Source organism: Salmo trutta, chromosome 1 (genome assembly GCF_901001165.1).
Source record: "Salmo trutta chromosome 1, fSalTru1.1, whole genome shotgun sequence".
NCBI classification, from domain to species: Eukaryota; Metazoa; Chordata; class Actinopteri; order Salmoniformes; family Salmonidae; genus Salmo; species Salmo trutta.
Genome location: NC_042957.1, coordinates 67,276,758 through 67,299,300, shown reverse-complemented (window position 1 = coordinate 67,299,300; position 22,543 = coordinate 67,276,758). Strand labels below are relative to the sequence as shown.

Below are 22,543 nucleotides of genomic sequence, written 5' to 3'. Positions count from 1 at the left end.
CGAGGTGAGGTAGGGGAGAAGGTCTCCGGAAATGGTCTGGAGAAGAGAGGAGGGGATAGGGTCAAGTGGGCAGGTTGTTGGGCGGCCGGCCGTCACGAGACGCGAGATTTCATCTGGAGAGAGAGGGGAGAAAGAGGTCAAAGCACAGGGTAGGGCAGTGTGAGCAGGACCAGCGGTGTCGTTTGGCTTAGCAAACGAGGATCGGATGTCATCAGCCTTCTTTTCAAAATGGTTGACGAAGTCATCCGCAGAGAGAGAGGAGGGGGGGAGGGGGAGAAGGATTCAGGAGGGAGGAGAAGGTAGCAAAGAGCTTCCTAGGGTTAGAGGCAGATGCTTGGAATTTAGAGTGGTAGAAAGTGGCTTTAGCAGCAGAGACAGAAGAGGAAAATGTAGAGAGGAGGGCGTGAAAGGATGCCAGGTCCGCAGGGAGGCGAGTTTTCCTCCATTTCCGCTCGGCTGCCCGGAGCCCTGTTCTGTGAGCTCGCAGTGAGTCGTCGAGCCACGGCGCAGGAGTGGAGGACCGAGCCGGCCTGGAGGATAGGGGACAGAGAAAATCGAAGGATGCAGAAAGGGAGGAGAGGAGGGTTGAGTTGGCAGAATCAGGAGATAGGTTGGAGAAGGTTTGAGCAGAGGGAAGAGATGATAGGATGGAAGAGGAGAGAGTAGCGGGAGAGAGAGAGCGAAGGTTGGGACGGCGCAATACCATCCGAGTAGGGGCAGAGTGAGAAGTGTTGGATGAGAGCGAGAGGGAAAAGGATAGTGGTCGGAGACTTGGAGGGGAGTTGCAATGAGATTAGTGGAAGAACAGCATCTAGTAAAGATGAGGTCAAGCGTATTGCCTGCCTTGTGAGTAGGGGGGGAAGGTGAGAGGGTGAGGTCAAAGGAGGAGAGGAGTGGAAAGAAGGAGGCAGAGAGGAATGAGTCAAAGGTAGACGTGGGGAGGTTAAAGTCACCCAGAACTGTGAGAGGTGAGCCATCCTCAGGGAAGGAACTTATCAAGGCATCAAGCTCATTGATGAACTCTCCAAGGGAACCTGGAGGGCGATAAATGATAAGGATGTTAAGCTTGAAAGGGCTGGTAACTGTGACAGCATGGAATTCAAATGAGGAGATAGACAGATGGGTCAGGGGAGAAAGAGAGAATGTCCACTTGGGAGAGATGAGGATTCCAGTGCCACCACCCCGCTGGCTCGATGCTCTAGGGGTATGCGAGAACACGTAGGCAGACGAGGAGAGAGCAGTAGGAGTAGCAGTGTTATCTGTGGTAATCCATGTTTCCGTCAGCGCCAGGAAGTCTAGGGACTGGAGGGTAGCATAGGCTGAGATGAACTCAGCCTTGTTGGCCGCAGACCGGCAGTTCCAGAGGCTGCCGGAGACCTGGAACTCCACGTGGGTCGTGCGCGCTGGGACCACCAGGTTAGAGTGGCAGCGGCCACGCGGTGTGAAGCGTTTGTATGGCCTGTGCAGAGGGGAGAGAACAGGGATAGCCAGACACATAGTTGACAAGCTACAGAAGAGGCTACGCTAATGCAAAGGAGATTGGAATGACAAGTGGACTACACGTCTCGAATGTTCAGAAAGTTAAGCTTACGTTGCGAAAATCTTATTGACTAAAATGATGAAAATGCTAGCTAACTAACACAACACTACACTAATCAAGTCGTTCCGTTGTAATGTAATAGTTTCTACAGTGCTGCTAGTCGGTAGAGGTTGGCTATTATACAAAAGCAACTTTGTAGCTAGCTAACATAACATAACACTAATCAAGACGTTCCTTTGTAATGTATTTAGTTTCTACAATGCTGCTCGTCGGTAATAGTTGGCTGGGTATGGAACAATGGCGTCGCGGGGGACGGAAATAGCTGGCTAGCTAACCTAGCTAGCCTCGATAATTACTAAACTACACAATTATCAAGCTATGACAAAGACAGCTATGTAGCTAGCTAGCTAACACTGCACTAGTCAAATCGTTCCGTTGTAATGTAATAGATTCTACAGTGCTGCTAGTCGGTAGAGGTTGGCTATTATACAAAAGCAACTTTGTAGCTAGCTAACATAACACTAATCAAGACGTTCCTTTGTAACGTATTTAGTTTCTACAATGCTGCTCGTCGGTAATAGTTGGCTGGGTATGGAACAATGGCGTCGCGGTGGACGGAAATAGCTGGCTAGCTAACCTAGCTATTACTAAACTACACAATTATCAAGCTATGACAAAGACAGCTATGTAGCTAGCTAGCTAACACTGCACTAGTCAAATCGTTCCGTTGTAATGTATTAGTATCTACAGCGCTGCTAGTCGGTAACGGTTGGCTAGCTAGCGGTGTTGACTAGTTAGCAGCTAGCAGCCAGCAGTGTTGACTACGTTAGGAGGACGAAAAAAAATAGCTGGCCTCGATAATTACTCTAATTACTCTAAACTACACAATTATCTTTGATAGCTAAGAAAAAATTGTTCAGATCAAACAAACCAAACCGTTGTAATGTAAAGAAGTGTAATATTGCCTGTGGAGCGAAGCGAAGTGCGACTGCTCGCTCCGGACCGGAAGTAAACATGTTGCATGTTGCATGCTGCATTCAGTGTTGTATTTCAGTTTACAGTATGCATGTATACAACCTAGTACATAAGATGCAACTATCTATATTTGTATTTGTACGTATTATTTATTATTAATGCAGTTTATACCATTTTAAAAACTTTACAATACATTCACAGACCATGTGCCCTCAGGCCCCTACTCCACCACTACCACATATATACAGTACAAAATCCATGTGTACGTGTGTGTGTATAGTGCGTATGCTATCGTGTGTGTGTGTGTGTGTATGTGTATGCATGTGTCTGTGCCTATGTTTGTGTTGCTTCACAGTCCCCACTGTTCCATAAGGTGTATTTTAATCTGTTTTTTAAAATCAAATTTTACTGCTTGCATGAGTTACTTGATGTGGAATAGAGTTCCATGTAGTCATGGCTCTATGTAGTCAGTTCTGGACTCGGGGACTGTGAAGATACCTCTGGTGGCATGTCTTGTGGGGTATGAATGGGTGTCCGAGCTGTGCGCCAGTAGTTCAAACAGACAGCTTGGTGCATTCAACATGTACAATACCTCTCATAAATACAAGCAGTGATGAAGGCAATGTCTATTCCACTTTGAGACAGGAGAGATTGACATGCATATTATTAATATTAGCTCTCCAGCCGTGCTGCCCTGTTCTGAACTAATTGCAATTTTCCTAAATCCTTTTTTGTGGCACCTGACCACACGACTGAACAGGTGCGACAAAACTAGGCATGTAAGACCTGCCTTGTTGACAGTGCTGTCAAGAAGGTAGAGCAGCGCCTTATCAGGGACATACTTCTCCCCATCTTAGCTACTGTTTTATCAATATGTTTTGACCATGACAGTTTACAATCCAGGGTAACTAACTCCAAGCAGTTTAGTCACCTCAACTTGCTCAATTTTCACATTATTTATTACAAGAATTAGTTGAGGTTTAGGGTTTAGTGAATGATTTGTCCCAAATACAATGCTTTTAGTTTTAGAAATATTTAGGACTAACTTATTCCTACCACACACTCTGAAACGAACTGCAACTCTTTGTTAAGTGTTGCAGTAATTTCAGTCGCTGTAGTAGCTGACATGTATAGTGTTGAGTCATTCGCATACATAGACACTCTGGCTTTCCTCAAAGCCAGTGGCAATTCATTAGTAAAGATTGAAACAAGTAAAGGGCCTTGGCAGCTGCCTTGGGGAATTCCTGATTCTACCTGGATTATGTTGGAGAGGCTTCCATTAAAGAACACCCTCTGTGTTCTGTTAGACAGGTAACTCTTTATCCACAATATAGCAGGGGGTGTAAAGCCATATCACATACGTTTTTCCAGCAGCAGACTATGATCGATAATGTCAAAGGCCGCACTGAAGTCTAACAAAACAGCCCCCACAATATTTTTATTATCAATTTCTATGTGTCTTCAAAGTCCAGTAGGTGACCAATCAGACATGCCAGACAAGCAGATTAATGTCACAGCGTGACTACGTTACCTAAGCCCTAAGCCTGAGTTCTGCCTCAGAGGAACAGAAACATACCTGATTCACACTGTAGGGCCGACCCAACCTGTACTGGTCTGGCTTGAATATTTTATTTCATATTGTTCTTTCCAGCGTGGTTGCAGCAACTTTGATGGAGGTGTAACCATGCCAGTCCAGTACATCTCCACTTGGCTCAGTAGTGTAAAGGGGTAATAGAGAGCTGCCCCTAGCTCTAACCATGCCAGTCCAGTACAGCTCCACGTGGCTCAGTAGTGTAAAGGGGTAATAGAGAGCTGCCCCTAGCTCTAACCATGCCAGTCCAGTACAGCTCCACGTGGCTCAGTAGTGTAAAGGGGTAATAGAGAGCTGCCCCTAGTTCTGGTTTCACTGCCACACATTTGACTACAGGTAAATCACGGCGCTCAATAACCAATGAGTATTCAGGTAATACTAGGAAGGGTTATACTAGAACAATTACAGCAGGGAAGGAAGACAGATTTGAGACAGATTTGCTGGCTGTGAAAGTTAACTGCCACAATATCTGACAACAACAAAAATGTCAATGTACATATCACCTTTATGAGATAATTCATGGTAAGCAACTGTAAACAACAATAGCCAAAGTAAACATCAATGAACAGCTGTGACTGCCCAAGTGAACACAATGTAAGCAAGTGAGGTGAGTTCATTGTGAGTTCAGAGTGAGAGAAAAACAATAACAAACAAAAAAAGCTCACCCGGCAATAGCCCAGAGCGCTAGAGCCAGTCTCCTGTGATAGATGAGACATGTATAGAGCCAGTCTCCTGTGATAGATGAGACATGTATAGAGCCAGTCTCCTGTGATAGATGAGACATGTATAGAGCCAGTCTCCTGTGATAGATGAGACATGTATAGAGCCAGTCTCCTGTGGTAGATGAGACATGTATAAAGCCAGTCTCCTGTGATAGATGAGACATGTATAGAGCCAGTCTCCTGTGATAGATGAGATATGTATAGAGCCAGTCTCCTGTGGTAGATGAGACATGTATAGAGCCAGTCTCCTGTGGTAGATGAGATATGTATAGAGCCAGTCTCCTGTGATAAATGAGACATGTATAGAGCCAGTCTCCTGTGATAGATGAGACATGTATAGAGCCAGTGTCTTGTGATAGATACTGTGCATTCGGAAAGTATTCAGACCCCTTGACTTTTTAAAATGTTTGTTAAGTTACCGCCTTATTCTAAAATTGATTAAATAAAACGATGTCCTCATCAATCTACACACAATACTCCATAATGACAAAGAGAAAACTTTTTTTTATAAATGTTTACAAATGTATTAAAACGAAAAAACAGAAATACCTTATTTACAAGTATTTGATAAAATAAAGAGTGTCGCGCCTCTACCTCTTGTGGTGTCCACCTCTTCTCCTGCTTTTGGAGCACGGAAACCCCATTTTTCCTCTTAAGGAAAGTGTTGGGTGAAATGCTGTTGTTCACGGTAAGCCCCTATGGGCCCTGGTCAAAAGGAGTGCACTATATAGGGAATAGGGTGCCATTCCAGACACAACCCAAACCTGTACTATACATCCTCCATGCATTCTAGGGCTGGATGAACGAGATGCCCGTGTACGACCCGGAGACATACCACCCGTCGCTCACCCACTCTGTGTATGCCACCCTGGAGGGCAGCCACCTACGCCTGGCCTACCCCCGCACCAACATCCCCCGACGGGCAGCCTTCGACGAACTGCCCCATGAAGCCGTGTTCCTGCGCTCGCGCTGCTACCAGCTGGCCAACTGCAAGGCCAGTGTGTCCATATAGCATGACATTTGCTTAAGGATTTCTGAAGCATCTAGGCTTTATAACGGGTTTATAAAGGCTTTGTTACGGTAAGTTGTTCATTATTTCTTGTTTATTTCAAACCAGGTCTCCCTGTTGCCTGCTGCCTTGGCACGGAAGAGAGTTTGGAATAAGAAGTACCCTATCTGTATCATACTAGCCGAGGGAGAGGTGGGGAGAGAGGAGGAGGAGCGAGTGGAAGAGGGGCAAGAGGAGGAGGAGAGGACAGACAAGCCGACACTCCCAGACACACAGACACAGGGCCTCCCCGACACTCTCTACCTCTTTGGTCGTACAGGAAGAGAGAAGGAGGATTGGTTCCAGCACTTCCTGTTAGCCTCGAGGTCAGAGTTCAAGAGCAGCCCAATCAGAGACGTGCCCAAGTCTGGTAAGAAACCGTACTGCCCCCTACTGACATGGTAGGTTACATCCAAATGGCACCCTGTTCCCTGTGGGCCCTGGTCAAATGTAGTGCACTACATAGGGAATAGTGTGCACACCCTGGACAGGAATCTGTGGTTTGTCATTTTTCCATATATAATTAGTATTGAATTGAGTGTAATGCTATTTTAACCACCTTCCTTCCCTGTTCCTTACCCCCTCTGCCACTTGACCTGTCCGCCTGTTTTCTTTACTTTCTCCCTCACTCTATCCTCCTCCATCTCTCCCCACCTCCTTCCTTCCTTCTCTCTCTCTTTCTTTCTCTCTCTCCATCTCTCCATCTCTCTCTTCCCCAGAGGTGTTATGCAGTGGGAGCTCCAGTATGGACAGTACGGAGAACCTTCCCCCTCTGATTGGCCTGCGTGACCTGGTGGACTACGGCTCCTACATGAGCCGCCTCATTGGCTTAGAGGGTAGCAGTCCCAGCCCCAGCCCCTGCCACAGTGACCAGGGAAGCCCCACAGCCAGGAAGAAGGTACGCTACAAGACTGGACTATTAACCTGGTGGTTCAATGGTGTTTCAATACGAAGACGTTTATTCTTCCCCATACAGCTCTGGTCAAAAGTACTACACTACATACAGTATCTGCTTATCAGATCACCATTTTGGGTTCTTAACCTCTGAACCCTTAACCATCGTTCGAATCCTTAACATAACTCACACTGATTAGAGTACATCAATACAGCCACAGTTACAGTCCAGTCAGTCTTTGGCCTTGGAGAGAGGAGGATAGATACTGACTGACTCAGCTAGATGCTGTATACATGCTGAGTGGACCAAATGGATCAGATATCACCTGGCTGGGATATTAATAGGAGCAGTGTACCTGGCTGTGTCGTATTCATTGGGCACCCAGCGGAAGCAAACAACCAAAACAGGGGAGGGACCTACCTGAATTTGACCGATTTGTTGTGGCTTGTTTGCTACGGTCTGCGCTAAGGAATATGACCCTGGCTTGGCTGTGTGTTCTGTTCTGATGTCCTGTGTGGTGAGCATCTGTTGTAGAGTAGGTAGTAGTGAGATGGGGCCTGATCCTAGATCAACACTCCTACTGCAATAAAAAATTGTAATCCGGCTCTGTTCTGTTCTCTCCTCTATCCAGTTCCCCAGTGAGGAGGCATCAGCAGAGGGGGGCTGCCCGGCAGAGGGTCAACCGGCCTGGGTCAATGCCCTGGTGGGGAGGATCTTCTGGGACTTCCTCCGGGAGAAGTACTGGGTGGACCTGGTGGCCCACAAGATCCAGAAGAAGCTGAGTAAGATCAGGGTGAGTCTGGGAGTTGGGGAAGGGGATGGGGCTTGGTGGGTGTATGAATTGATGAGTAGGTGGGTGGGTGGGAGTGTTGGTGGATGGATGGATGGGTTCGTGGGTCAGTGGGTGGGTGGGTGGGTGGATGGATGAATGGACAGATGGAGGAAATGTCTGTATGTAAAGAAAATAATATCAACATCCTCCATATCTCTGCACTACATGGTAAGTCCTATAGAATCCAACTTCAGTGCATGATCCTCTCACTCTCACTGGGGTACTGGGTTCTGGGGTACTGGGGTACTGGGTATTGGGGTACTGGGGTTCTGGGTACTGGGTATTGGGGTACTGGGGTTCTGGGACACTGGGCACTGGGGCACTATGTACTGGGGCACTGGGGTACTGGGGCACTGGGGCACTATGTACTGGGGCACTGGGGTTCTGGGGCACTATGTACTGGGGCACTATGTACTGGGGTACTGGGGCACTGGGTACTGGGGCACTGGGGCACTATGTACTGGGGTACTGGGGCACTGGGTACTGGGGCACTGGGGCACTATGTACTGGGGCACTGGGGCACTATGTACTGGGGTACTGGGGCACTGGGTACTGGGGCACTGGGGCACTATGTACTGGGGCACTGGGGCACTATGTACTGGGGCACTGGAGCACTATGTACTGGGGTACTGGGGCACTGGGTATTGGGGCACTGGGGTACTAAGGTACTGGGGCACTAGGGTACTAAGGTACTAGTGCACTAGGGTACTAAGGTACTGGGGCACTAGGGTTCTAAGGTACTAGGGCACTAGGGTTCTAAGGTACTAGGGCACTGGGGTACTGCTCTGTGCTTGTTACTTATACATCAGTCATACTGTTGAGCACGAGGTCAGATGCGGGCAGCAGGCCATCAACATTGGACAGTAGAAAGGGGGATGAGAGGAGAGGAGGAGAGGAGGGTTAATGCCTTGTCAGCTCCCTCTATCATGGGCTGTCGTGCTGCAGCTCCCCATCACTCACTTTTCTCCCTATCACACACACCTGCACACACACTCCGCAACACCACACACACACACACACACACACACACACACACACACACACACACACACACACACACACACACACACACACACACACACACACACACACACACACACACACACACACACACACACACACGTCATCCATTTTCTGAACACCATTATTGTATGTTCTCCTACAGTTGCCGTACTTTGTGAATGAACTGAAGTTGGCTGATCTGGACATGGGTACCTGCATACCTCAGGCGCTCAGCATCTCCAAACCTTCACTGGACCATAGAGGTGTGTGTGTGCATCTGTATCTTTCCCCTGCTCAGATTGACATCCAGCGCACACACATTACTTTCTCAGACCAGATCCAGTGCTGACTTGATCCCATTTGTGTCCTACTCTAAGACAAAGTCCCAAATGGCACCCTATTCCCTTTAGAGTTCACTACTTTTAACCAGGTCTGTCACTATAAAGGGAATAGGGTGCCACTTATCCTAAAGCTCCTCCCTATTGTCTTCCTCCGCAGGATTAGCAATCCACTTAACATTGATCTACCTACACACACAATAACAAGCTAATGCAACTTCCCATCAGGCTACTATTGTCATTAGTCTCAATTTGCCATATGACACAGAATGACAATACTACATCTGCCCCCTCCCTTTCCCTTTATGATAACATGACAACAATAATGGTTGTCTCGAATAGGAAATCCTGATTCGATCCAAAATGTGTGTGTGTGTGTGTGTGTGTGTGTGTGTGTGTGTGTGTGTGTGTGTGTGTGTGTGTGTGTGTGTGTGTGTGTGTGTGTGTGTGTGTGTGTGTGTGTGTGTGTGTGTGTGTGTGTGTGTGTGTGCCTGACTGCATGCGCATATCTCTCGCTGGCTTCTGTATCACCTTCATAAAGACCTCTCTCTCCCTACCCCTCCCCCCAGGCCTGTGGTTGGAGATGGAGGTGGTATATACAGGCTGCCTACAGATGACCCTGGAGACGAAGTTGAACCTGTGTAAACTGGGGAAGGAGAAGTCCATTGGGGTGGAGGCTGACGGAGATATCTCAGAGACCAGCCAAGTAGGGTAAGACCTGATCCCCATGTCCTCGTACACCACAGATCAGCCTGCATCTCAGATACACTGTTTTGGCTCATGCTGTGTGTGTGTACTGTGTACTGTGTACTGTGTGTGTGTACTGTGTGTGTGTGTGTATGTGTTTGTTGTCTGTATAAAGAAGACAGTTTTGTAACCCTGATTATAACGAAGATAGAAGTTGTACCATGACTCATGATGACTCACAATCATTTGGATCCAAATGCAGTATTTAAAGTATTTTGTATGTGTCTCAGCTCCAAGCCCAGGCTGTGTGTATTAGCTGACAGTGATGAGGAGTCCTCCAGTGCCGGCTCGTCTGATGAGGAGGAGGTGCCGCCCACTGAACCCCAGGGAACTCTGGGAGATAAAAGCGCAGGCACGCCACCACCACCAGCGACTGATGGGTAAATTGATAGTGTCCCAAACGGCACCCTATTCCCTATGGGCCTGGTCAGTAGTGCACTATAGAAGGAATAACGCGCCATTTGGGACACACGTCATAACTTTTATTTTTAACATTCTTTAATGACAAGTTGTGAACCCTTGTACTGTTTTGTTCACTGATGAGACTGTTGGTCTCACTTTAAAGTGAGTTCCACGGTTGAGCGGTTTTTTAAGTTTGTGTTTTTGAAAGACTGTTTTTATTGTGCTGCATTTCATGACTCCTCTCAGTGGGAGTGGTGGGAGCACCGGCAGACGGTTCCTGAGGTTCGTGGACAAGATCGCCTCGTCCAAGTACTTCCAGAAGGCCACGGAGAACGAGTACATCAAGAAGAAGATCGCTGAGGTCTCCAACATGCCACTGATGCTCACTGTGGAAGTTCAAGAACTCTCAGGGACTCTGGCTGTCAACATTCCACCTCCCCCTACTGACAGGATATGGTACTGCAAACCTGCTAGCTTTAACCATATGAATAGAATCATTCTAGTTTTATATTCTTCTATAGATACACTGAACTGAAAGATACATTGGCTCTTGTTTTTGTTTAAGTCTCAAACAGGTCTTTCTTTCTGTCTTTATTTTTGTCTCCCCGACTTCCTTTTCTCTCTCCCTGACTCTCCCTCTCTCTTTCTGTCTCCCCCCACAGGTACAGTTTCCGCGTGCCTCCCAGGCTGGACCTGCGTGTGCGTCCCATGCTAGGGGAGAGGGAGGTCACCTTCACACACGTCACAGAGTGGATCGAGAAGAAGCTGAGTCGAGAGTTTCAGGTCAGTCTGTCCTCCACCTGTGAGGTGGTGCCTCAACATGACATCATGATACAGTGCTGTGATCAGGGTTAGCGTAGGTCCAAGCATGATGATACTGTAGCAACAGAATGGTTGTTTGATTCCTGTCTGGACTTATTGTACTCCTAGGTTAGGGGCAGAAGTGTTTGCATCAGCTATTTTCATATCTATACATATCTTGACTAATGCAGTTGTCACAAATGATGTATAATACTATAAATCCAATCCCAGCCATCTGGTACCATACCAGTGTTAAGGTGCACCATATGTTGATCCTGCAAATTGCTAGGACTTCATCTCCTGTATTGTTATCTATGTATATTTGTTTAGCATTGCTTGTTGTTCTTGTGTCCACTGCAGAAGGAGTTTGTGATGCCCAACATGGACGACCTCTATCTTCCTCTCATGTCCTCCGTGCTGGACAACCCTCCAGCAGCCCAGCATTCCCCAGCCCACTCCTCACGCCGCTCTTCCAACGACTCCCAGTACTATGTGTCTGAATAGCGCCTCACTGTGGCAGTGGATGGAGAAGAAAATAAATGGAAAACCAGTGGGCATGGATCCACAGTGGATTCTGAGCAGATAGAGCTTGGTTCAGTCCTAGCTTGTGAGGGATGGTCATAGCGAAGCCTGTGGCGGGCACGTACAACGTGGCATAACGACTGGAGAGTGGCATGCAGGAGATAGTGGCATGGCTATGCTCTGAGCAGCAAGAGGGACTGGTATAACCGTATAGAACCCGCTATAGCGCCCAGCCCTACTGATCTAGAAGACTGAACTTAGACAGCACTCTGCAATAGGGAAATGACCTGCGATAGTCCTGTAATGAACCAGTTTGACGTTTATTGGGATGAGTCTTGTCCGTGAGGCAGAACTGAACGATTTACACTAGATGGAACAGCAAAAATTCAAAATTGACTATATTGTAAAAATTCATACACAAAAATGTGCTTTTTGGTCTTAATTTAAAAGTTTATGGTTAAGGATAGGTTTTCAAATCAGATTTTATGACTTTGTGGCAGTGCCAGCAAGTGACCACTCTGCATAGCTGCCTCCAGAACAAAATACGCTAACCTGCGTAATGAAGACAGCGAGTCCCAGTTGGCACCATATATCACAGGAGGTTGCAACCATGTTTGATACCATTCCACCTATTCCGCTCCAGTCGTTAACACGAGCCCATTCTCCGCAATTAAGGTGCCACCAACCTCCTGTGCTATATAGTGCACTGCTTTTGACCAGGGCCCTGCTATGGTAATGCACTACATAAGGAATAGGGTGCCATTTTGAATAAAACAGCAATAGGTAGATATGTTCAGTTGAAGGAAAGTGAATATGGGCATTACTGGTATGAACTGTCACTGTACGATGACTATGCTGTGATGTACTGAATCAGTTTGTCCTCAACTCTTGAAGGTGAGCGTTGTACTCATGTTGTCTAGTGGGCAGGCCAGAACATTGGTGTATTATTGGCATGACAAAATGGACTCCTTGAACAATTCCTATTTTAAAAGTGATTGTAGCCCAGAGAAGATTCCTAGGAGATTATTGGTTCTCTAAAACGTTCTCGTCATCAAATGGCTTTCTGAGTGGATTTTTGGACAGCGTACCCCCTCTTCATTGATCAACTAACCGATACAAAGCATGTGTAAATGGACAGGCTATCAAGATATTGTGATGGACTACTGGGAAAAATAAAACTTTATAAAAATACAATACATGATTAAGATATCTAGTGTATCTTTATTGGTCAGTTGCACACAAGGTCCAACCGAAATTTGACTTCCGCTTTTAACCGTGTGCCACCAGTGGTATTGTGGAGGGAAGCCACAAGTACTCTGTTTAGCCACCCTTTTTGGGGGGGGGGGCACCATTAGTCAGTAAATCACTGTGCCACCATTAGTCACTTACCCAAATGGCAGCCCATTCTATATTTATACAGGAAATAGGGTGTCATTTGGGCCCTGAACAAAAGTAGTAGACTATATGGGGAATAGGGTGCCATTTGGGACACAGCCCTAGTCTAAACTAAGTGGAAGCTTATTTGAAAAGAATAGCCAAACACCGCCTGGATAAATAAGACTGTTTTATTAGAAGACAATATAAGAATTTGTTTCTCTGTTGAGCTAGTTTTAACGGTGGACCACCATCACTTCTAAGCCTCCTCTGGCAACGGTTCGGCGGGCAGTTTCTTCAGCACGTCCTTCTTCAGTGGGCCCTGTAGGTCAAAAGTCACAGCAGGGTCAACAGAAGTTCAGTATTAAAGCAACAGGTTCACCCAGACATGGGTCATGTCAGCTGAGATAGAGGGTAACGTCCCAAATGGCACCCTATATAGTGCACTACCTTTGACCAGAGCCCTATGGGTGCCAGTTGGAACGCAGAGGGAGAGCACCACTCCACCTCATTCCCCATCATGCTCCAGTCCACATCCCTTTAATTCCACATCTCAATTCACTTAACCTTTTTTTCCTGAGCACTATCCAGAATCCAGCTAAAACACATCCAATTTCACAACTGTCACAGCATTAGATCAAACCATGGGTTTAAGCAAAATAAAACATTTTTTTACACGTTAAAAGTATTGATTGTTGTAGACGTGGAAGATGTTCGAAAGATACAGGGTTTGACAGGAACAGGTATTCCAACAAACACGGGAAAATCTTTCATCACTATTCCTGTACTATCAATGACTAGGACAACAGTCATGCCATAGTCACTTTCGATACAGGGTGTCCGCCTTAACACAACCGCTTCAGTGCCTCCATCACTAACACTGTCCGTCAGTCCCGCTCCTCCCTCCATCACCAACACTGTCCGTCAGTCCCTCTCCTCCCTCCATCCATCACCAACGCTGTCCGTCAGTCCCTCTCCTCCCTCCATCACCAACACTGTCCGTCAGTCCCTCTCCTCCCTCCATCGCCAACACTGTCCGTCAGTCCCTCTCCTCCCTCCATCACCAACACTGTCCGTCAGTCCCTCTCCTCCCTCCATCACCAACACTGTCCGTCAGTCCCTCGCCTCCCTCCATCACCAACACTGTCCGTCAGTCCCGCTCCTCCCTCCCTCACTAACACTGTCCGTCAGTCCCGCTCCTCCCTCCATCACTAACACTGTCCGTCAGTCCCGCTCCTCCCTCCATCACTAACACTGTCCGTCAGTCCCGCTCCTCCCTCCATCACTAACACTGTCCGTCAGTCCCGCTCCTCCATCACTAACACTGTCCGTCAGTCCCTCTCCTCCCTCCATCACCAACACTGTCCGTCAGTCCCGCTCCTTCCTCCATCACCAACACTGTCCGTCAGTCCCGCTCCTCCCTCCATCACTAACACTGTCCGTCAGTCCCGCTCCTCCCTCCATCACTAACACTGTCCGTCAGTCCCGCTCCTCCATCACTAACACTGTCCGTCAGTCCCGCTCCTCCCTCCATCACTAACACTGTCCGTCAGTCCCGCTCCTCCATCACTAACACTGTCCGTCAGTCCAGCTCCTCCATCACTAACACTGTCCGTCAGTCCCGCTCCTCCATCACTAACACTGTCCGTCAGTCCCGCTCCTCCATCACTAACACTGTCCGTCAGTCCCGCTCCTCCATCACTAACACTGTCCGTCAGTCCCGCTCCTCCATCACTAACACTGTCCGTCAGTCCCGCTCCTCCATCACTAACACTGTGTCAGTCCCGCTCCTCCATCACTAACACTGTGTCAGTCCCGCTCCTCCATCACTAACACTGTGTCAGTCCCGCTCCTCCATCACTAACACTGTCCGTCAGTCCCGCTCCTCCATCACTAACACTGTCCGTCAGTCCCACTCCCCTCTACAATGATTCAGCTCACTCCCACATCCATCCACAGACAGCGGGGCCTTACACCCAGGCCCAAACCCAGCCGGTACCCACCATGAAAGCCCTCTTCTCCTGTGGGGTCTGGAAGTGGCCGTAGCCAAACTTGGATGTGGTGTCGATGAACTTCAGGTCGATGGTCTCCTTGGACTTGCGTGATGTGTGCACCAGCATGGACTGTGAGAGAGAAGCACATGACCACACACACACGGTTAGAGTTCAACACACAGTCAAATATGTCCCATGCTTTAGCATCCCCAACTCCTATGGTCATGTTTCTCTCTCTGGCATCAGTGGTTTGATTCCTTCACTATTATTCAGAAATTAAAACATCATACATCATCTGCACAGAGGTAGTTGTCACTAACACATGGGCACTGTACCTTTCTCAGGGTGAGGACACGTTTCCTGCAGCCGATCACACAGCCCTTCAGCATCAAGAAGTCATTTTTCACGTCACCATAGTGGGGGAACCCTCCCTACAAACAGACAACAGGATGGATGAATAATTATACAGATTAAACAAATAGTACACCACATTAATGGCCACAACCTGCAATACATACTCCATTATAGTGCATATACTGGCCATATCAGCCATATACCCATCTTGCATGTCAGGCCTCTACGTTTGGCTTTACAATGTGACATCAGACAAAGCTGGTGATCAAAAGCAGAGGATGCATCACGTCATTAAAACCTAAGGATCCGCCCCTTTCCCCCCCAATTTTCTCCTAAAATGACATACCCAAATCTAACTGCCTGTAGCTCAGGACCTGAATTAAGGATATGCATATTCTTGATACCATTTGAAAGGAAACACTTTGAAGTTCGTGAAAATGTGAAAGGAATGTAGGAGAATATAACACAGTAGATCTGGTAAAAGATAATGCAAAAAAAAAAAAAAAACATTTGAAATGCAAGAGAAAGGCCGTAATGTATTATTCCAGCCGAGGTGAAAGTTAGATTTGCCACTAGATGGCAGCAGTGTATTTGCAATGTGTTAGACTGATCCAATGAACCATTGCATTTATGTTCAAAATGTGTCCGACTGCCCAAATGTGCCTAATTTGTTAATTAATAACTTAAGTTCAAAACTGTGCACTGTCCTCAAACAGCATGGTATTATTTCACTGTAATATCTACTGTAAATTGGACAGTGCAGTTATTAACAAGAATTTAAGCTCTTTCTGCCCATATAAGATGTCTATGTCCTGGGAAATGTTGTTACTTACAACCTCATGCTAATCGCATTAGCCTACGTTAGCTCAACCGTCCTGTGGATGGGACACCGATCCCGAAGAAGTTTGAACCAATAGTAAGAATTAGAATGGTTGCCTTGTTATATCACATAATTCCCAGGCTCAGAACCAGGTCAATAACATTATTAGGACGTTATAGTGATGATATTATATTACCATGGGGGTGATAGTCTTCTGGGTGGTGTCGTAGTTAGTGGAAGCGTTGTTCTTGATCACTTTGCCATCCTGGACATGGATCCCTTTGCCAATACGGTAGATCTGTAGACAAGAGTAAAACACTGAAACAGCAGGCTGGTGGTGAACCAGCCTCAGTCTAAACAGTATGAACCTCCACGTAATTACAGTCACAACAGAACACAAACTAGTAAAACACTGAAACAGCAGGCTGGTGGTGAACCAGCCTCAGTCTAAACAGTATGAACCTCCACGTAATTACAGTCACAACAGAACACAAACTAGTAAAACACTGAAACAGCAGGCTGGTGGTGAACCAGCCTCAGTCTAAACAGTATGAACCTCGACGTAATTACAGTCACAACAGAACACAAACTAGTTCCAGTTGAATACACAACTCAAACATTCACACAGATCGTTCATTAACCAAGTATAATGTATGAAGAAAACTATTTTATAAGGTAGTCAGTCCCTTTGAGGTCAAAACACCAATTTTTCAAGGAACACCTGGTCAAATGTTGAATTTCATATGCCCATCTCAACTAGAGCCCTGGTGCTGCAGACCTTCTTGTTGAGCTCTGTGCGGTGGTGGTAGCCCTTCTGGCCGGCACGGGCGATGGTGTAGCCCACACGGGAAGGGTGCCAGGCTCCAATACAAGCCACCTTACGCAGGCCCTTGTGAGTCTTCCTGGGCAGTTTCTTCACTCCCCAACGACTGGTCACACCTGACAACCAATAGAAAATCAGTAGGAAATGAGTTATGCCACAGGACCAGCCAATATAATATAATATCTGAATAGTAATACACCGTCAGTCAGCAGACATTGACATGCATCTTTTACTAATTAGATTATTATCAGCAAGTAGAAAAACTCTGGGTCTTTGAGCCATTCTGTTAGACCTAGAGACATGTCTCAACTATGGAGATATTATAACCAATGGTACTGCCATGTTATTAATGTCCATATAGATTTCTCCCACTCATCCCCGGGCTGAGTGACAACTCCTATGGTCATGTTTCTCTCTCTGGCATCAGTGGTTTGATTCCTTCACTATTATTCAGAAATTAAAACATCATACATCATCTGCAAAGAGGACATTGTCACGTTTGGTAGCAAGACAGAACAAATGGATGAGTGGGAGATCTGTACCTAGGAATATCTTCTACGGTGACCCTTTTACCCCGACGACCAAGTACCTCAAAACCTCTTACCTTTCATCCCGTGACCTTTGGTGACCCCGATGACGTCTATCATCTCGTCCTGGTAGAAGACTGAGGACACAGGGACGGGCTGCTCCAGCTTCTCCTTGACCCAGTCCACCTTCTCAGAGATGGTGCCGCCGTTCAGCTGCACCTCCATGATGTGGGCCTTCTTAGCTTTGAGGGGCAGCAGGCGAATCTAGAGAGAGACAATTATAAAAAGGTACAGAAGCCAGCAAGATTCACACACACAACTTTAGTGCCTCCGCTCCCTTCACCTCCACACTGACTAAATATGATTTATTCTATGATTCAGTCTCTGATCTAGGATTGTCTCCCCTTTCCCCAATCCTACCCATTATTGGGGGGAAATCTCAAGATCAGCGCCTAGGGCAGGGTTGTCAAACTCACTTTTCCCCGGGAGCCGCATTCGTTCTACAACAAGATCCGGAAGGCCGCATTGAATTTGCAAAAATGCATCCTCTATCCACCCCCCAAAGCTCACTCTGTCCAGCTTTCATTTGGGAGATTATTAATGAACTAGACAATTTCAAGGAACTGTATGAATGTAGGTCCATTATTTCTACAGTTTAGATTTGGTTTTAGTCATTTTAAAGCATATAAAGTTTATTTTCCTACACACACACACACACACACACACACACACACACACACACACACACACGTGTATGTGTGTATGCATGTATATATATATTTTTTTCTTTTCACCCGCGAGCCGTATGTTTGACACCCCTGGTGTAGAGGCAACTTCACCCTACAGCCCTGTGACTTGTCCATCAGGTCTCCGATAGCCTTGACTATTTGTGCGGCCTTGACTCCTATGGTCATGTTTCTCTCTCTGGCATCAGTGGTTTGATTCCTTCACTATTATTCAGAAATTAAAACATCATACATCATCTGCAGAAAGAGAAAAAACATCTGCCAAATGTGACACTGACCATAGGAATTATCAAGACCGCTAGAACAGATCTGGAACCAGGCTAATTCTCTCACTGGAGACATGATTCACATAGACATTGCTCTATCCCCACATCTGACAGTAACCATATAGCCCCACTGCTTCGACAAACAGACACCACAATACCCTGAATACAAATCAGTAACATTGAGTAATGTTTGTTGCCAACACAAACTTCCCTCAAGGGAAGTACAGTCGAGGTTCTGCTCCTCACAGGAGTATTTTTAAACTGTCATTTGAAACGCCATACTCTAGTACTCCTCTGCATGTGTGCGTGCGAGAGAGAAGACATTTGTTCGCAACAGGGGCCTTGAGATTAGGGAAGTTTCCCCCCACCCCTTTCAGTTGCCATGTGATTTGGTAGGAGCTGGGTAGGCTGTAACTCAGACAGCCGTGCCCGTTCCGAAGGGAGGTCCTTGGGGTGGAGACGGGTGAACCCCAGGGATACCACCAGCTGTCACTTAATCAGCACAAGCCAATAGAAACTCCCTGAGGATAGGAGTGGATGATTTCCGTTGGATCACATGATTGATAAGAGGGTTGTATGTACCTGAGTGTGGATGAGAACCCGGATGGATGTGCAGTATTTCTTCATGTTATTAAAGTCCTTCTCCAGCTGCTTCTTGCCACTCTCATCTGTCCACTTCTTGGCATACTTGGTGAACGCCTTCTTCTTGCTCTTGTACCTGGAAGAGTTTACATACAGGGTAGAGATTATTTTTCAATCTCTTGATCATATGTTACTTCCCCCTCCCCTTCTCTGGCATCAGCGGTTTGATTTCAACACTATTATTCAGAAATTAAAACATCAAACATCATCTGCACAGAGGTCAGTCACGTCTCCATACTTCAATGTGACACACACACACACACACACACACACACACACACACACACACCAGACGCTCATTGCCACCCACCAGCTTTTGTAGAATCTGCGCTTGCACTCGTCACTGAGGTGCTCGGCGAAGATGGTCTTGAAGGACCTCAGGCCACGGACTGTGTCGATGTACCCAACAACCCCCACCACCATCACAGGCGGAGTCTCGATGATAGTGACAGCCTCCACAGACTCACGTTTGGCTTGCTCTGTTGGGAGGGAGAGGAGAAATGGGTCAGTTCCCACAAAAACGATAAAGACAAATGGCCTGTGTGAAGCCTACAGGAGGAACGACAAAGTGTCATATCAATGTCAGAGCAGAACAGAGGAAGAAGACTAGGTTTGAAAACAGAGCTGGGCTCTATAGTCACCGTCACATTTTTTTCTCTCTCTGGCATCAGCGGTTTGATTCCATCACCATTATTCAGAAATGAAAACATCATACAGCGTCTGCAGAGATCCTTGTCAAGACAGCACAAACAGATCTGGGACCAGGTCTAATTCTCTCATGGCTCTTACTCCTGATTCACATAAACATTGCTCTAGCCAAATCTTCCATCATCCCACCATGACACGCTGTAAGGCAGACTGTACATACTCAGGCCAGTGCGGTGCACCTCACGCAGGATGTGGGTCATGCCGGCCTTGTAGCCCATGAAGGCGGTGAGGTGGACGGGCTGGCTGGGGTCGTCCTGGGGCCAGCTGCGGGGCTTCCCCCGGTGCTTCTTGCTGCGCTTGCAGGGCAGGAAGCCCATGTGCCCATGGCGGGGCGCGTGGAATTTACGGTGAGACTGGGAGGGAGCGAAACAGATGTACACATCAATAAACTTTTGATAATGCTTCAAGGGCTCTAAAACCCCAAGTTATTGCTGTGCTTTACCCTTGATAAAGTTCATTTTGATGTCTATTTTTTATATTTCAGGTTATAGCCCTGAATAATCCCCAAAAATCACCTCCTCCCCATTCGTACTGTCAGTATCCCACACATCCTTCGTGTTTATGACAGACGTCTTGTCCAGTTTAGCTCGGTGCCAAGAACAGGTGTCAGGAAGAGGCCTAACGGCTGCATTCTGAGAATGAATGGCCATGTTGTGTGCCCTGTCGGCCTCAGAGCTTAAGTAACGGTTGCTCAAGACAAGTGTCCGTGTGCTGAACAGCCGATACACTGACTAATACAGGCAAAGAGACATTCTTGGGAAATTTAGTGACAATCAAGATTCATTAGCCATCAGAACACATGTAGAGTAACAGTGGAAAATTCATTTTACAGGGATCAACATATCCACACTAGAAATATGCCTTCATAAGCTGACTGAACAGACTACTGCATTTCTGTGACAGCTAAAAAATGTAAGAATATTCTTGCAAATGGACCAATAATGCAAGCGTTGTACATTTCTATGCACGTTGGAGATTTGAAAGACAGAACAGAAGAAAACCTGGGAAAAAGGTGTTGCATCGAGGTCAATAGATTAATTTCTGACCACATGAAACAAATCCTTTATTATTCAAACCAAGTTAGTAGCACAACTAATGAGAAATATTTCCTATACAGCATTCATTACAAAATAATATTTGAGAAACTCAAATAAAGAAAAACGCTCTAAAAAGTCATCGTGACAGCAGATGATTCTGAGGTAGCCGAGAAACAACAGCCAAAGTCCAAAGAAATGAGGATATTACCGACGTTGAGACCATGTGCAAAAAGCACAACGCCATTGCCCTCTTGCACATGGCATACTGAGAAGAACAGGGAGCACGCAACCTGTTCAACAAGTTGTCTTAATATCCAACAAAACACACCAGATAAACTTAAAATCAAACCATACACACATAAACAAACACACAAACAGAGTTCCTGACCAAAGTTAGTAGACCCCAAGGTGCCCTTCAGGTTAGAAATATAGAAAAGACAGCAGGAGCACTGACCATGTCTGTGTGTGCCGTCCAGGCAAGGGACAGAAAGAGATAGGAACAAGTGCTGATGTCAGAGTCATACTCAAGATGTTACTCTGTGCAAGGGCTCTAATTTGGTGGCTGGCCCAGTTAAGGAGCCGTATTCATTTTCAAACAAGACCAGGGCTGCCAGCACTGGCCCATGGTGGGCCTCTGGTGGTGGGTCATGTGGTGCCCAGACAACTGGCTGCAGACATCTGTGGGGAGAGAGAGACATCTACTGTTTATCTACTGTTACTGTACCAATTCATAACACGTTTGGGTGGACGACGTATTATATGTAGGCTTATAAAAGGCTCTTCTTATGAAGATTGAATGCATGACAAGGTTCAAGGGTATTTATTAGACACTTTCACGAGGTAATAAACATGACATGTTTCCCCAGCGCAAAACACTGGAGTTTTTTAAGTTCAAAAGAGCAAAAATATAAATACACCCAAGGATAATAAAAATAGCTATTCAAACCGCTAAATTACTTCATAATGCAATAGTTTAACTGACAACTATTTACCAATTTTGAGACAGAACTTCATGTCACGGTACAGTACAATACAAAATAGCTAACGAACGAGCTAGCTACACGCAGTAAAAAGACCAATGGAACGCAAACCGTGTGGGATAGAACAAAGGACACATTCATTGGCCCCAATTCAAAATCTTATCCAACAACGTGGATCTCGGTCAAATCCGTCATAATTTGTGTGTTCCAACAGGACCACAATCCGGGTTGGATATACTTGACTGTTTTCGCTGCATAATATTTAAAGTTCTCCTTCTCTGGGTTAGAAATTCGGCTAAATGCTAACTCCAGTTCTTAGAAACTGGTAGCATAGCTAACGTTAGTCATATAGAAATAGTTTGTTTGGTGACGATGACACGAACAAGCATTGCGATTGACATTCATTCAAGTGTTACTCCAATTTTTACCCCAACATGAGTGTCAAATACACAAAACAGCCTTAATGTAGGCTAATTTGGATTGGCGGCAACGAGGAGATTCTGGATCTAGCTAAAATGATCACCCCCACGTGGCACATGCGCAGCGTTCTCATGGCATTTCCATAGTTTTAGTCTAACTCTTTACTACTTTAGATAGATAGATAGCTAACTAACTAACTACCTGATCTAGTCGAGGGAAATACCTCCATTTGATAATCGTAACGCTTATCATTAGTAGTTTCATTAATACAACTTACTGTAACAACTCATCCTCTTCCGCTCACCACCCTCAACTAGATTGGCGCACACTGACGACTCTGGACGTTTTTTGGGGTAATTTGATGTTTTATGCCACCTTGTGGACTGGAAGTTCATTAAATTAGAACACACCAGAGATCAGTATATAATGACGAGATC

General features: G+C 46.3%; 2 protein-coding genes and 1 non-coding gene across 4 annotated transcripts in view; 1 reads left to right on the top strand and 2 right to left on the bottom strand.

Moving 5' to 3' along the window:
• The window catches only part of LOC115205848 (testis-expressed protein 2), a 139,431-nt gene extending 126,815 nt beyond the window's left edge, over positions 1-12,616 (top strand). For both annotated transcript variants that reach the window (XM_029772238.1, XM_029772229.1), the window contains 10 exons: positions 5,622-5,822; positions 5,946-6,246; positions 6,596-6,774; positions 7,403-7,564; positions 8,769-8,868; positions 9,513-9,654; positions 9,921-10,070; positions 10,339-10,548; positions 10,755-10,875; positions 11,254-12,616. In XM_029772238.1, the coding sequence (XP_029628098.1) occupies positions 5,622-5,822; positions 5,946-6,246; positions 6,596-6,774; positions 7,403-7,564; positions 8,769-8,868; positions 9,513-9,654; positions 9,921-10,070; positions 10,339-10,548; positions 10,755-10,875; positions 11,254-11,397 (1,710 nt within the window). In that variant the 3' untranslated portion in view covers positions 11,398-12,616. The remainder of the gene's footprint in view (positions 1-5,621; positions 5,823-5,945; positions 6,247-6,595; positions 6,775-7,402; positions 7,565-8,768; positions 8,869-9,512; positions 9,655-9,920; positions 10,071-10,338; positions 10,549-10,754; positions 10,876-11,253) is intronic.
• A 346-nt stretch (positions 12,617-12,962) lies between these two features.
• On the bottom strand, positions 12,963-22,455 carry LOC115205860 (60S ribosomal protein L3). Its single transcript, XM_029772249.1, has 11 exons — positions 22,384-22,455; positions 21,161-21,384; positions 19,830-20,022; positions 19,272-19,440; positions 18,902-19,037; positions 17,385-17,571; positions 16,736-16,896; positions 16,154-16,255; positions 15,119-15,214; positions 14,793-14,912; positions 12,963-13,111 (listed from the first exon to the last, which is right to left on the bottom strand). Exons 2-11 carry the CDS (start codon positions 21,161-21,163, stop codon positions 13,049-13,051), a joined length of 1,230 nt encoding a protein of 409 aa, XP_029628109.1. The 5' UTR covers positions 21,164-21,384; positions 22,384-22,455; the 3' UTR covers positions 12,963-13,048.
• On the bottom strand, positions 13,501-13,626 carry LOC115147780 (small nucleolar RNA SNORA71). Its single transcript, XR_003866502.1, has one exon. It is a non-coding gene; the product is annotated as a small nucleolar RNA SNORA71 (small nucleolar RNA).
• Positions 22,456-22,543: the final 88 nt, after the last annotated feature.